This window comes from Nyctereutes procyonoides, unplaced genomic scaffold, assembly GCF_905146905.1.
Source record: "Nyctereutes procyonoides isolate TBG_1078 unplaced genomic scaffold, NYPRO_anot_genome, whole genome shotgun sequence".
NCBI lineage: Eukaryota > Metazoa > Chordata > Mammalia > Carnivora > Canidae > Nyctereutes > Nyctereutes procyonoides.
The window spans coordinates 10,578,435-10,594,616 of NW_026575021.1; the positions used below are offsets into that span (position 1 = coordinate 10,578,435).

A 16,182-nucleotide genomic window follows, 5' to 3' on the forward strand; every position below is an offset into this window, starting at 1 on the left:
AGGACCATGCGTAATGTCAAAAATGGATGTCTGTACATTCAATAAAAATTTAAACATACATAGTCTAGATCATCCTAGAGTTATACAAATGCCTGGGGACACATATGTATCTAATTTCCTTTCAAAAAAAACTCTTTTATAAAAGTGATGTATTGAGATAATTTTAAAAAGTATCTGACAATTATGAATGGTCCCCAGTTTTACAAAATGTGATTTCCAGGGAATGAAAACTGAAAAAAGTCAACTCTTCAGAGAGTGTTTTATATTATACAAACAAGTTCTGTAGAAAAATGATCCAGCAAATGCTTGAGTTAAGAATATTTATATTTTTTTTCCAATTTTTTACAGTTTTATTAACACACTTACAAAAAAATAACATTCAAACACTGAGAAAAATTAAATAACTTTGGAAGCAGAGCTCAAAGCTTTCTGCTTACATATAAGTGACAATTCTGGGCTGTTGGCACAGAAAAATAATCAACATTCATAAAACCCTTACTACTATATATCAAACATAAGTTAAAATCATAGGCACTAGTTTATCAAATCCACATTTCTTCTGTAAGACTAACCACAGTGAATCCTTAGATTTTCCCAAACAGAAAAATTGGCAATACACAAAGGCTTTCTAGTAAAAAGGCAATTTTTCTCTTTAGGAACCTAAAAGCCAATAGTCTGTGGTAGTACAACAGCAGGTAAAATAATGCTTTACCCAACTCAGATCCAAGTATGTTTTTAACAAGTGATGAAGTATTTTAATTAAAAAAAAATACTTTTTTTTCTGATGCAGCCATTTAAAAACAAAGTTAAATAACCTGAATACTCTGTCTGAAACAGAAAATCTAACCTAATGTAATGGGTGTTTCAAATAGAATTAAATTCATTGTAATTATTAGATTGCAGCATATTTTTCTTTTGCAATGTTGCACTGAAACGGAGACCTATTTTTGTTTTGTGTATATATGGTTTTAAAAAGAGACAGTGGCTAGTTCTTTTAGATTTTTACATGAGATACCCCCCACCTGAAGCAGATGCTTTATCTTCCTCTGAAAAGCAACATGTTCATCATCGTGTGGAATTCTGGTGCCACCCTTCCCTGACCCACACCCATCACCCTCAAATTCAAGGATAAAATTTCTTCCTTGCATTATACACCAAAATACACTAGCACTGGCAGTTTAAATCTCCAGCTGCGTGTGCTAACTGAATGACTCCCTATTGATCAAGCTGATAAAAAATACCATTCTACCATAGCAGAATGTGGGTCGTGGCTTCAAAGATTTTGTCATTCTCTCAACCTATCAATGCTATCCTGAATATCAAGTCTCTCATTTGTCTCTCAGTTTCTTTTGCCAACTTACAGAATGTCTTTGACTAAAAGGAAATGAACTTATGTTCAAATCTCTAAAATCCTTTAGGGTAGTAACCTGATTGCCAATATTTCAGAGCCATTCAAATAAAATATTTTAAAACAGACCTCACCATGAAAAATGAGAAGCCTGCTGAAGAAAGTTTTAGTCTGGTAATTGTCTAATAAAACCGAAATAAGTGATTTCCAGGATATACTTAAGGGCCACTGGAGAGCAAGCATTTAACAGGTTAGAGTCAAACGTAGTGGGTTTCACTTGTTACCAAAAATGTAAAAATTAATGTAAGGCAGAATCCAAAGTCAAAAGGGACAGTATTTCCAAAGGAGGTTTTCTACAGTTACCTAGGTTAGAGCGGATCAATGTAAGTAGGATTTAGCAGGCTATAGCTTCCTACCACCTAACAGACCGTTGCGTCAATTAACAGTAACAATACAACTGTCATTACCAGAGATTTTGTTAAGTGCATAGATTTCCCCCCTCTCTCTCATGGCATGGTTTTGTTCCAGGTTGTAAGCACTGAGGCGGTGTTTTTCGTATCAAGAAGAAAGACACTTACTACTTGCTCTTTCCTATCATGGAAACCTGCTAATAAAACACGATCTCTTAGTTCTGTAACAGATATAATAGCAAGTGAAGAAGTTGGCTTCAACAGCAAAGGCTATCTTTCCTGAGCCAGGAGCTATAAAGTTTAGAAAGATTGTACAACTGATAGTAAGCCCTTTTGGCAATCAAAACAAACACACAGAAGTCCGATGTGTCAATGCAACATGGTGGATGCACGGTGTAACATTATCTGGTGGTGGTGATATATGAGCTACATCCAAAACTCAAGATTAAACAAAATGACAATTTTTCGGTTGAATCTGCAAAAATAATTTGTAGAATGCTCACAAATTTAGGTATTATGTTTGAAATCTCTAGCCTAGATTTCTTCCCACCCCCATGCTCCCTTCCATCTCAATCTAGTTTCTTGGAGTACTAGTGAAACACTAGTGAAACGTTTTAGATAATTAGTCAGAATATTAGTTCTCATTAACACAAATATTTATTGATACTATTTATACAGTAAATTAGGTTGAATGTGAAGTTTTGGATAGCTTGAATTCACCATTTTCTTGTGCACAAAGGTATTCTCTCATTTACAAATGGGCATTTCTCTTTGGCATCCGTTAGTTTTTTGCCCAGATATTGGCCTCTGTCAAATATTAAAAAAATCAACTTAGTTTCTATTAAACAAAACTAAATGTGATTCCATGAAGAGTGATTGTATGATTACCAAACACATCTGATGTTAAATGTCATTAAAGTGCTGCTTGATCATCTCTGTCAGTTTGTGCTAATTAAGACAGAGAGGGCTGGGATTTATAAATCCCAAGAGTCTTATCTGAATAGTCTGCATATAAAAGTTGTCTTTTAGCCTGGTGAAGGGGTATCCCAAGAAGCTGTGGATCTCTGCATTCTCATCTTTGCTGGTCAGTAACAGCCATCTTTCCAACTGTCATCTTTCATGCTACCATAGGTTTTAGGAGCTGGCAAGGATCTGAAATAAAGCAATTTTATACAGTGATTTGCAAGGTTTTGTCAAGTGTTACCATACAATTTCCCACATGTATTACTTTGCAGTGGCATCCCGATCCAATGAAGGCTGTTTCAGGGGACTACTGAGGTCAAAACTCTAAACAGCCTATTAGCACAATTTTCCCACACTTGGCATTTCCACAATCTTCAAGTTTTACTGGGCATCAGGTGACTTCACTAACAGCTTTTTTGTTAACACAGCTACTATAGTAAAAGAAAGGAAAAGAGGGCAGCCCGGGTGGCTCAGCGATTTAGCGCCACCTTCAATCCAGGACCTGATCCTGGAGACCCGGGACTGAATCCCACGTCAGGCTCCCTGCATGGAGCCTGCTTCTCCCTCTGCCCGTGTCTCTGCCTCTCTCTCTTAAAAAAAAAAAAAAAAAAAGAAAAGAAAAGAAAAAAAGAAAGGAAAAGACTGTCTCGTCTCTTCCAACAGCACAGATCACCAACCTTTTAATTACTTAATTTGAGGGGGGCAGAATTATGAACGTAAGAGTAGACACTTAGTGTCACCATCACTAGAAAGGTAAAATGGCATAGGGCTTATGTGGACTTTTAAGTCAGACATACTTAGAACTGAAGCCTTATTAGTTGTCTAGTCTCAGACAATTTACTTAACCTCATTAAATTTCAATATTCTTCTCTGAGAGATAATAAGGATTTAATGTTTATGTTATTGTAATGTTTAATGTCAATGTAAAAATTCAATAAGATACATATCAGTTATTCAGCAGAGGTCACAGCAAAAGGCTGTTATATACTACTACTGAATTCAGAACTGTAATACATTTATCTTACAATGAAAGAGATATGGGTAACTCAGTTTAAATGTTTACAAGAAGAAAGCCATTTTTTTCCATACAAATAAATATTTAAAGTTTGATTATGTTTGGACTCCTAAGTTTATTGATGGTGGTAATCACATCCTGAAAGGCAGATACTACAATCACACAGACACATGGTTCCCAACCTGGCTGGCCTCAGAATCACCTGAAGATTCAACAAACAACAAAAAAATTATCCACAGATTTTGGCCTTCATATTAGCTATATCTGTTTCCTGGGGAGTGAAATTTAGGCCTCTACATTTATATAAATTCTACAGAAGATTCTGTGTTATATCAAAGTCTGAAAACCACCCTCTTAGATAATACTCAGATTTGATAGCTAGAAGTTTTATCTTAAATCTCACTCTAAGTTCTAATAAGCTTATCTTTATTGAATAACATTTTCAAAATGAACAAATATCACAACCAAACTGAGTCGTTTTAACAATTTTTTCTAGGGATTCTTGCAGATGCCTGATGACATTAAAATTCACCCAGGTGAATTTTAGTTGAACAAAGTGGTATGATACCCTAGTGTCTTTAAGTGACGATTTCTTTAAAACAACAATGGTTTTTGTTTTTGTTTTTTCCAAAGTAATGTTTTATTCCAGTTCTACTTAGACTCTAATGGGAACCCATTAGGACTCTCTGGGTTTGCTACCACATGCAGTGATGAACATAATTCCAACCTACTCACTTTCCTATGCTCAAGATTGTTGAAAGAGAACATGTGTCACTTACCTGCGAACAGGCTGTGCAAGTTTGCTGCGAGGCACTGGTATACCCCCAGCAGAAGGGGCACTGGGTCTGGGCAAGCCACTTCTCATCGTGGTTGTCCCTGCAGGTCTGGTCAGAGTAGTGCTGTTGATATTGTTGGGAGGGTTTGCTGGGACTGTGTTCTGAATCAGGGGAGGCCCAGGTGAGGAGGTGGTCTGTGTGAGCTGTGTTGTTTCTTGGCTACCAGAAGAACCAGAGCCATGGTTACTAAATGCTTTTACTGGTTGCCGGAGAGCCAAAGGAGATGGTGCTGCAGGGGAGCGGAATTTGCCTGGAGAAGGTACTGCAGAATGGCAAAGAAAAATCAATGTTTTTAGTATGAACCAAGTATAGGTGAAACCAATGCTTTGTATTACACTTGATGACTAGGCTACCAGTACATCTGTATTCATGAAAACTCACTCTACAGAAATGCAAGGAATAAAGAGTATTTCTGGGCTAACAAAACAAGATAACTGGTAAGTACTAAATAACCAAATCTTTATTCAGAGGACTGCAACTATCTTTCACAAAATGTGTCTAGGAACCCACAACACTAAAAAAGGCATTGCAGGATTCTACTTCACTGTAGCAACTAACCTGGGCCATGCTGTAGAAATGAAAAAATGGTTGACTACCACATGGTTGATTAGAATTTGAAACATAATCTCTTCAAAAAAAAAGTACACGTAAACAGTATCAAGTATCTGGTCACTATACCTCTCAAAATCCTATATCACTTACAGTGTAACTTAAGACTTGTAAATAAAACATTAAAAGCAAAACAAAACAGCTTCTATTGTTGTACTTCACCAAGCAGAGAAGTTATAAATCTAAGGGCATATCAAGATATGTACAGAATACAGATGGTACATTCTTCTGGAATGGCAATTCTGTAAGTTAAAATTTTAACTTTTAAATTAAATACTGATATATGAAAGGATAAAATATAAAATTTGCATCAATTTTTAAGTCAAAAATAGGACTTCAAAAAGATTTTATTCTTGCAATTGTCCCTTAATGTTTGTTATAAGTTCAGATCTCCTAGGGGACAAATTCATCATTCCCTGTTTATTTGGTTTAGCTAGTCAACTCTAAAAGGGCATCAATTTTACTTTTTTCAAGTGTTTTTGGATGGCTACACACACACACAATGTAAATAAAAAATGTACTTTGACTTGCTTATTGAACAAATAATTTGAGAAGTGAAGAAAATGGAGAGGGGAAGATGAAAGGGAGGACTGATGAGAAGGAGACTCAGGTCACTCTATTCTCTCTCACCCTCCATTAGTTTGAGGAGGATATGACTGAAGGGAAAGCCTTGGTCCTAAGACTATAGAAATAGATTATTCTACACAACTCTATCTTCCTCACTTCTACTAATCTGTCTAAATGGTGTGGGTAACAGTAAGGTCTGACCCAGTAGCTAGTAGGAAAGGAAAGAATGGATCAATCTGGTCACTATTTTCTTCTGCTCTCTGAAAGAAGAGAGGATAAATTTCAACTTCAAAAGTCCCCAGTAGGCAAAATTCCTCTCACCTTCCTTTTGATAAGATTTTTTATACATAGCCCCCTCTTTCCCCAATGACGTTTCTTGCCTCCTGTTTAAGTCCCAAATGTCAGCTTTTCTGTGCTTAAGATATATTAAGCCTCAGTACTTGATGGGCTCAAATGATCTCTGCTTGGATCCAAAACTCTAGAGCCATGATTCTTATGATTGATTATGCATCAGAATCCCAAGGAGCTTTTTAAAAAAGAATACAGAAACTCAGGGATCCCTGGGTGGTGCAGCGGTTTGGTGCCTGCCTTTGGCCCAGGGCGCGATCCTGGAGACCCGGGATCGAATCCCACGTCGGGCTCCCGGTGCATGGAGCCTGCTTCTCCCTCTGCCTGTGTCTCTGCCTCTCTCTCTCTCTCTGTGACTATCATAAATAAATTAAAAAAAAAAAAAAAAAAAAGAAACCCAGGCACCACCTCCAGAAAGTCTAGTCTAGAATGCAACTCAGCGATTTATATTAAAGCCATCACAGGAACTTTAAGCCATGATGGCAAAACTGGGAAGGAATTACCTTCCTGCTGTAAACACCTATACAACTGGACAAAATACACAAAAGTTTTCAAATACTGGACAACAGGCAGTTATAGAACTATAATTCCCTAGAAAAAGAACGTAAATGTAGTAAGCCCTGTGAGCACACTGGCTTTTTGGGAGGGAAGGAGATGCTTTTTGGAATACAGAACAAGAAGGAAGATCCTGAGCAGATCATAGTTATCTTGCTGAGCTGAGAAGACAACAGTTGGAATTTGAGGAGCAGAGTTATCTTAGAAGAGGGAGCTGCTCCAGATGACCTCTATAACTCAGCTGAAGTGTCTGCTTGAATCTTTGGCTAAATATTGTGCTACATATATACCAAGTGAAGCTCCATGAGACTGACCAGAGGAAGACTGACACATTATAAACTAAACAAAGCTCACTAAAAAGCATTCGAGTCTCAACCAGTTAAAGAATCCTTGCTGAATATCCAGGGCAATCAGGAGACACTCCAAAAGGAATAACTGAGTCCTAGAATAAAGCTACTCAAAATCTATTCTAATAAAACTTAAAATAAGCCTCTAAAGCAGAGGTCACCAAACCATCACTCATAGGCAAGTTAACTGTTTTTGTAAATAAAGTTTTGTTAGAACATGGCAATACCCATGGTATTTATATATTGTCTATGGCAGTTTTCCAGCTACAAGAGAAGAGGGGAGTAGTTATAACATAGACCATATGACCCACAGTCCTAAAATATTAACTACCCGGCCCTTTAAGAAAATGTTTGTTGATCCCTGCTACCATGGAGCAAACTGACCCACAAATAAATGCTTGCCACAATAAGGCTCAACACTGTTTGTTTATTCAGAAAGGGTGCACATGCATGTGTGTGAGTCAGAGGGAGGAAGAGAATCTTAAGCAGTCTCTACGCCTCAGTGTGGAGCCTAATGCAAAGCTCAATCAGCCCTGAGATCATGACCTGAGCTGAAATCAAGAGTTGGATGCTTAACCAACTGAGCCACCCGGGTGCTCCAAAGCCCAAAATTATTTAAAAGAAAATAACAATATCCAGCACAGAAAATACAACTTCACAACAATGTCTACTATCCAATAAAAGAACAACAGACACATAAAGAAATAGAAAGGGGCACCTGGATGGCTCAATGGTTGAGCATCTGCCTTTGACTCAGGTCATGATCCCAGGGTCCTGGGACTGAGTCCCACATTGGGCTCCCTGCAGGGAGCCTGCTTCTCCCTGTGCCTGTGTCTCTGTCTCTGTGTATCTCATGAATAAATAAATAAAATCTTAAAAAAAAGAAATATGATAACCAAAACCAGGATAAAAATTAGTCAACACAGACAAGTCATAAGGATGACTGAATTAGCAGGTAAAGACTTCGAAAATAAATACTATATATAATATGCATAGTAGCCCAAACCAAGAGTAATATATATATATATATTTCTAAGGATATAAAGAAAAGTGTAAAGAGAAATAAAGATAAAGATTTTTAGAAGAATTGGGCAGAACTTTTAAAGATGAAAAATATATCCAAAATGCTAAGTTTACTTGATGGAAATTAATAGCAATTTAGATGCCACAGAAGAAGCACCTGAAGATACAACATAATTACTTAAATAAAAGCATACAGAAAATAAAAAGACTCAAAAAAAAAAAAAAGAAGCCAAAAAACTTCAGTAACCTAGGTTGAGATCATACAGTCTAATATATGCAATCAGGGTCTCAGATGGAGTAGGGGTATGAGAGGGACAGAAAATATTTGAAGAGTGGTTGAAAATCTTCCAAATTTGGTAAAAACTATAATCTTACATATTTAAATAGTTCAAAAAACTCCAAGCACAAGTTAACACAGAGAACACCGTATCAAGGAACACTGTTGCTAAGTTTCTAAGATGAATAATAAATTTTAAAATCTTAAAGGACCTTTTCTTTTTAAACAGAGAAACCAAGATAAAGTATCACGGACTTCTCAAAAGAAATGGGGTAAACCAAAAGACAACAGAGTAACATTGTTAAAGTGCTTAAAAGCCTGTTTTAAAGTTCTACATTCAAAAAATAAAGTTCTACATCCAGAAAAATTATCTTAAGTTTTTATTTCAATTTCTGTTAACATACTGTATTAGTTTCAGGTGTATAATATAGTGGTTCAACACTTCCATACATCACCCTGTGGTCATCACAAGTACACTCCTTAATCCTCATTCAACCCATCCCTCCACCTACCTCCCCTCTGGTATCATTGGTTTATTCTCTATAATTAAGAGTCTATTTCTTGGTTTGTCTCTCTTTTTTGCCCCTATGTTCATTTGGTTTGTTTCTTAAATTCTACATATGAGTGAAATCATATGGTATTCGTCTTTCTCTGACTTATTTCACTTAGCATAATACTCTCTAGCTCCATCTACGATGTTGCATATGGGAAGATTTCATTCCTTTTTATGGCTAATATTCTACTGTAAATATACATACATCTTCTTTATCCATTCATCAGTCAATGGACACTGGGGCTGTTTCCATAATTTGGCTATTGTAGATAATGCTGTTATAAACACTGGAGAGCATATATTAAAAATTTCTTTTCAAAACTAAAGTCGAGGGGCACCTGGGTGGCTCAGTCAGTTAAGTATCTGCCTTCGGCTCAGCTCATGATCCCAGGGTCCTGGGATTGAGCCCCCATCAGGCTCTCTGCTCAGTGGGGAGCCTGCTTCTCCCTCTCCCTCTGCCTATTGTTCTGCCAACTTGTGTTCTGTCAAATAAATAAAATCTTAAAAAAAAAAAAAAAAAAACAACCCCAAACCCTAAAGTCAAAATATAGACTTTTAAAGACAAACAAAAGCTGAGAAAAGTGATTGCCAGCAGTCTTTCACTAAAAGAAATGTTAAAGGAAGTTCTTCAGCACAAGGAAAATGATACCAAATGCTATCTGTATAAACCAATAGTGCCAGGAATGGTAAATATATTAGGAAGTATAAAGATCATTAAAAAATAAGTTTTAAATCATTTTAAAGTTTCGCTGAACGATAAGTTTAAATAAAAATAAAAACATACTCTGGTGGTGCCTTGGTGATAATATGGTTAAGCATCTGCCTTCAGCTCAGGTCGTGATCCTGGTCTCCCGGGATTGAGTCCTACATTGGGCTCCGTGCTCCACAGGGAGCCTACTTCTTCCTCTGCCTAGGTCTCTGCCTCTCTCTGTGTCTCTCATGAATAAACAAAATTAAAAAAAAATACTCTGGGATTTAATACCTATGTAGAATTAAAATAAATGACGAGTGGCACAAGGAATGGAAGTATACTGTTATGTGGTTCTTTTTTTTTAATTTTTATTTATTTATGATAGTCACAGAGAGGGGGGGGGGGCAGAGACACAGGCAGAGGGAGAAGCAGGCTCCATGCACCGGGAGTCCGATGTGGGATTCGATCCCGGGTCTCCAGGATCGCGCCCTGGGCCAAAGGCAGGCACCAAACCGCTGCGCCACCCAGGGATCCCTGTTATGTGGTTCTTACATGATAATGAAGTGGCCTATTACTTGAGAATAAACTAATGAGCTAAATTTGAAAAAAAAAAAAAGTGATATATGAAAAATAAGCCAACAATAAAAATAAAATGTAATGTTAAAAGGTACTCAGCTATTCCAGAATAATAAAAGAGGAGGGAATAAAGGAACAAAGGTCTGAAAGGACAGAGAGAAAACAAACTGAAAGATGGTAGATTTTAAGCCAACCATATTGATAACTGCATTAACTCTGAATAGTAATCACTAAAATGAAAAGGTAATGATTGTTGGTACCCACAGAAAAGCCAGAGCAACATGCCATCTAAAAGAAACATTTTAGAAAGGACTTTCCAAGATGGTGGAGGAGTAGGAGACCTCAGCTTCATCAGGTCCCAGGAATTTAGTCAGATAGCTATCAAATCATTCTGAACACCTGTGAACTCAACTGGTGATCTAAGAATCGCTGCAATTCTACAAATAGAAAAGTGATCACTTTCTGCAGGAATGACAGGATGGAAAAACTCACCTCAAAAAAGAGAACTAGAGGGATACCTGGGTGGCTCAGCAGTTGGGTGTCTGCCTTTGGTTCAGGGTGTGATCCCAGGATCCGGAATCGAGTCCCACATCCGGCTCCCTGCAGGGAGCCTACTGCTCCCTCTGCCTGTGTCTCTGCCTCTCTCTCTCATGAATAAATAAGATGAGAGAGAGAGAGAGAGAGAGAACACTAGAGGCAGTATTAACTGCCAGAAACCTAATCAGTATGGATATATGTAAGGTAAGATTATAAAGATACTATGTGGGCTTGACAAAAAAGCATAGAAGATACTAGAGAATCCCTTTCTGGAGAAATAAAAGAACTAAAATCTAATCAAGTTGAAATTTAAAAAGGTTACTAATGAGATGCAATCTAAAATGGAGGCTTTAACTGCTAGGATAAATGAGGCAAAAGGGAATTATTGATATAGAAGACAAAATGGAGAATAAACAAACTGAGAAAAAGAGATAAACAACTATAAGATCACAAGGGGAGGATTCGAGAGATAAGTGATAACATAAAACCAAACAATATTAGAATAATTGGGATCCCAGAAGAAAAGGAAAGAGAGAGAGAGAGAGGAGCAGAAGGCATACTGGAGCAAATTATAGCTGAAAACTTCCCTAATCTGGGGAAAGAAACAGGCATTTGAGTCTAGGAGGCACAGAGAATCCCCCTCAAAGTCAATAAACATAGGTCAATACCTCAACATATACTAGTGTAGCTTGTAAATCTCAGAGACAAAGAAAATGCTGAGAGCAGCTTGGGACAAGAGGTCTGTAATGTACAAGGGTAGAAACATTAGACTGGCAGCAGACCTATCCAAAAAGACCTGGCAGGCCAGAAAGGACTGGCATATATTCAGGATACTAAATGAGAAAAATATGCAGCCAAGAATCTTTATCCAGTAAGGCTGTCATTCAAATTAGAAGAAGAGATAAAAAGCTTCCAGGACAAACAGAAACTAAAAAAATTTAGGATCACTAAGCCAGACCTGCAAGAAAGGGGATCCTTTAAGCAAAGAGAGAGGTCAAAAGTAACATAGGCCAGAAAGGAACAGAGACAATATACAGAAACAGTGACTTTACAGGTAATACAATGGAATTAAATTAATATCTTTCAATAGTTGCTTTGAATGTAAATGGGCCAAATGCCCCATCAAAAGACACAGGATATCAGACTGGATAAAAAAGCAAGACCCATCAATATGCTGTCTGCAAGAAACTCATTTTAGACACAAGGACACTTCCAGATTCAAAGAAGGAGGTGGAAAACCATTTTATCACCAATGGACATCAAAAGAAAGCTGGGGTGGCAAAGTCTTAAAGTATCAGACTTTAAACCAAACACTAATAAAACATGAAAAAAGACACTATATCATAAAAAGGGTCTATCCAACAAGAAGATCTAACAATTATAAATATTTATACTCCTAACATGGGATAAATTATATAAACCAATTATATAAGTCAATTAATAACAAAATTAAAGAAACATATTGATAATAATAGAGAGGGGGACTTTAACACTTCACTCACTGCAATGGACAGATAATCTAAGCAGAAGATCAATAAGGAAACAAGAGCTCTGAATGCTGGACCAAATGGGTTTCACAGATATATTCAGAGCTATTCCACCCGAAATCAACAGCATACACATTCTTCTTGAGTGCACATGGAACGTTTTCCAGAACTGATCACATACTGGTTCACAAATCAGGTCTCAACCAGTACCAAAAGACTGAGATCATTCCCTGCATATTTTCAGACCACCGTGCTTTGAAACTTGAACTCAATCACAAAAGGAAATTTGGGAAGAACTCAGATACATGGAGGTTAAAGAGCATCCTACTGAAGAATGAATAGATCGATGAGGAAATTAAAGAAGAATTTAAAACATTCACGGAAACAAATGAAAATGAAAATACAACTGTTCAAAACCTTTGGAATGCAGCAAAGGCAGTCCTAAGAGGGAAGCATATAGCAATATAAACCTTTCTCAAAAAACAAGATCTCAAATACACAACCTAACCGCAACACCTAAAGGAGCTAGAGAAAGAACAGCAATGAAAGCCTAAACCCAGCAGGAAAAGAGAATAAAGATTAGAGCAGAAATCAATGAAATAGAAACCAAAAGAACAGCAGAATAGATAAAACGAAACAAGGAGCTGGTTCTTTGAAAGAATTAATAAGATGGATAAGCCCCTGGCTAGGCTTATCTAAAAGAAGAGAAAGGACCCAAATAAATAAAATCATGAATGAAAGAGGAGCACAACCAACACCAAAGAAATACAAACAATTATAAGACCATATTATAAGCAACTATAAGCCAACAAATTAGGCAACTGGAAGAAACGGATACATTCCTGGAGATGTATAAACTACCAAAACTGAAACAGGAACAGACCTATAACCAGCAAAGAAATTGAAGCAGTAATCAAATCTCTCCCAAACAAAAAGAGTTCAAGGCCCAATAGCCTCCCAGGGGATTTCTACCATACATTTAAAGAATTCATACCTATTCTTCTGAAGCTGTTTCAAAAAACAGAAATGGAAGGAACATTTCCAAACACTTTCCATGAGGCCAGCATTACCTTGATCCCCAAACCAGACAAAGACTCCACCAAAAAGGAGAATTTCAGACCAGTGTCCCTGATGAACTTGGATGCAAAAATTCTCACCAAGATACTAGCTAATACAGGGGTTCCTGGGGGCTCAAGTAGGTTAAGTGGTGCCTTTGGCTGGGGTCATGATCTCAGGGTCTTGGGATTGAGCCCTGAGTCATGCTCCCTGCTCAGTGGAGAGCCTGCTTCTCCCTCTGCCCCACCCCCTGCTTGTGTGCTCTCTCAGGTAAGCAAATAAAATCATAAATAAATAGATAAGCAGACAGACAGATGCCAGCCAATATGATCCTACAGTACATTAAAAGGATTAATGTACCAAGACCAAGTGGGATTTATTCCTGGGCTGCAAGGATGGTTTAACACCCACCCATCAATCAATCAATGGGATACACTGCATTAATAAAAGAAAGGACAAGAGGGATCCCTGGGTGGCACAGCGGTTTAGCGCCTGCCTTTGGCCCAGGGTGTGATCCTGGAGACACGGGATCAAATCCCACGTCGGGCTCCCAGTGCATGGAGCCTGCTTCTCCCTCTGCCTATGTCTTTGCCTCTCTCTCTCTCTCTCTCTCTGTGTGACTATCATAAATAAATAAAAATAAATTAAAAAAAAAAGAAAGGACAAGAATCATATGATCCTCTCAACAGACGCAGAAAAAGCATTTGACAAAGTACAGCATTTTTTCTGGGTTAAAATTCCTCAAAGTGTAGGAACAGGAAATATATACCTCAATATCACAAAAGCCATATTAACAAAGCCCACAGCAAACATCATTCTCAATAGGGGAAATATTGAGAGCTTTTCCCCTAAGGCCAGGAACATGATAGGCATATTACTCTTATGACCATTGTTCATCATAGTACTGGAAGTCCTAGCCTCAGTAATCAGACAACAACAACAACAACAACAACAAAAAGAAGGCATCCAAATTGGCAAAGATGACAACTAACTCTCACTCTTTGTGGATGACATGATACTCGGTGTGGAAAACCCAAAAGACTCCACCCTAAAATTGCTAAAACTCATACAGGAATTCAACAAAGTGGCAGGATAGAAAAATCAATGCACAGAAATCAGTTGTGTTTCTATACACTAACAAGGAGACTGAAGAAAGAGAAACCAAGGAATCGATCCAATTTACAATAGCACCAAAAACCATAAAACACAAAGAAATGGATAAACATTCCATGCTCATGGATTGGAAGAAAAAATATTGATAAAATGTCTATGCTACCAAGAGCAATCTATACATTCAGGGCAATTCCTATCAAAATACCATGGAGTTTTTTCATAGACCTGAACAAAAAAATCCTAAAATTTGTATGGAACTAGAAAAGACACCAAGTAGCCAAAGGAATGCTGAAAAAGAAAGCCAAAGCTCGTGGCATCACAATCCCGGACTTCAAGTTGCATTACTTGATAAAGCTGTAATCATCAAGACAGTATGGTACTGGCATGAAAACAGACATACAGATTAATGGAACAGAATAGAGAACCCAGAAATGGATCTTAGCAGGAAAGAGTATCCAATAGAAAATAGTCTCTTCAACAAATGGTGTTGGGAAAATTGGACAGCCACAGAAGAATGAAACTAGTCCATTTTCTTACACTATACACAAAAATAGACTCAAAATGGATGAAAAACCTAAATATGAGATAGAAATCCATCAAAATCCTAGAGGGGAACACAGGCAGCAATCTGTGTGGTGTTGGCCACAGAAACTTCTTGTCTAAGAAGTAAGGTTAAGAGAAACAAAGGTAAAAATGAACTACTGGGACTTCATAAAGATAAAAAGCTTTTGCACAGCAAAGGAAATAGTTGACAAAACCAAAAGACAACCAAGAGAATGGGAGAAGATATTTGCAAATGTCTTATCAGATAAAGGGATAGGACCCAAAAATCTATAAAGACCTTATCAAACTCAACACCCAAAGAATAATCCAATCAAGAAATGGGGAGAAGACATGAACAGACACTTCTCCAAAGATGACATACACATGGCCAACAGACACATGAAAAAAATGCTTAACATCACTTGGCATCAGGGAAATACAAATCAAAAACCACAATGAGATACCACCTCACATCACACAGAATAGCTAAAATTAACAAGTCAGGAAATGCCAGATGTTGGCCAAGGATGCAGAGAATGGGGAGCCCCCTTACACTGTTGGTGGGAATGCAAGCTGGTGTAGCCACTCTGGAAAACAGCACGGAGGTTCCTCAAAAAATTGAAAATAGAGCTACCCTATGACCCAGCAACTGCACTAATAGGTATTTACCTCAAAGATACAAATTTAGTGATCCAAAGGGGCACCTGCACCCTAATGTTTATGGAAGCAATGTCCACAACAGCCAAAGTATGGAAAGAGCCCAGATGTCCATCAACAGATGAATGGATAAAGAAGATATGGTATTAAAAAAGAAGATATGCCATATATATATATATATATATATATATATATATATATATATATATATAATGAAATACTACTTAGCCATCAAAAACAGAATTCTTTAATATTGTGAAAATGTCAATGCTACCCAGGGCAATTTACACGTTCAATGCAATCCCTATCAAAATACCATGGACTTTTTTCAGAGACTTAGAACAAATTATTTTAAGATTTGTGTGGAATCAGAAAAGACCCCGAATAGCCAGGGGAATTTTAAAAAAGAAAACCATAGCTGGGGGCATCACAATGCCAGATTTCAGGTTGTACTACAAAGCTGTGGTCATCAAGACAGTGTGGTACTGGCACAAAAACAGACACATAGACCAATGGAACAGAATAGAGAATCCAGAAATGGACCCTGAACTTTATGGTCAACTAATATTCGACAAAGGAGGAAAGACGATCCACTGGAAGAAAGACAGTCTCTTCAATAAATGGTGCTGGGAAAATTGGTCATCCACATGCAGAAGAATGAAACTAGACCA

At 37.4% G+C, this 16,182-nt stretch overlaps 1 protein-coding gene across 5 annotated transcripts in view; it reads right to left on the reverse strand.

The window, feature by feature from the left end:
- Positions 1–306: 306 nt before the first annotated feature.
- Positions 307–16,182, reverse strand: part of SLAIN2 (SLAIN motif family member 2) — an 89,702-nt gene continuing 73,826 nt past the window's right edge. For all 5 annotated transcript variants that reach the window (XM_055340668.1, XM_055340660.1, XM_055340674.1 and 2 more), the window contains 2 exons: positions 4,516–4,834; positions 307–2,910 (listed from right to left, as the gene is read on the reverse strand). In XM_055340668.1, coding sequence (XP_055196643.1) covers positions 2,844–2,910; positions 4,516–4,834 — 386 coding nt within the window. In that variant the 3' untranslated portion in view covers positions 307–2,843. The remainder of the gene's footprint in view (positions 2,911–4,515; positions 4,835–16,182) is intronic.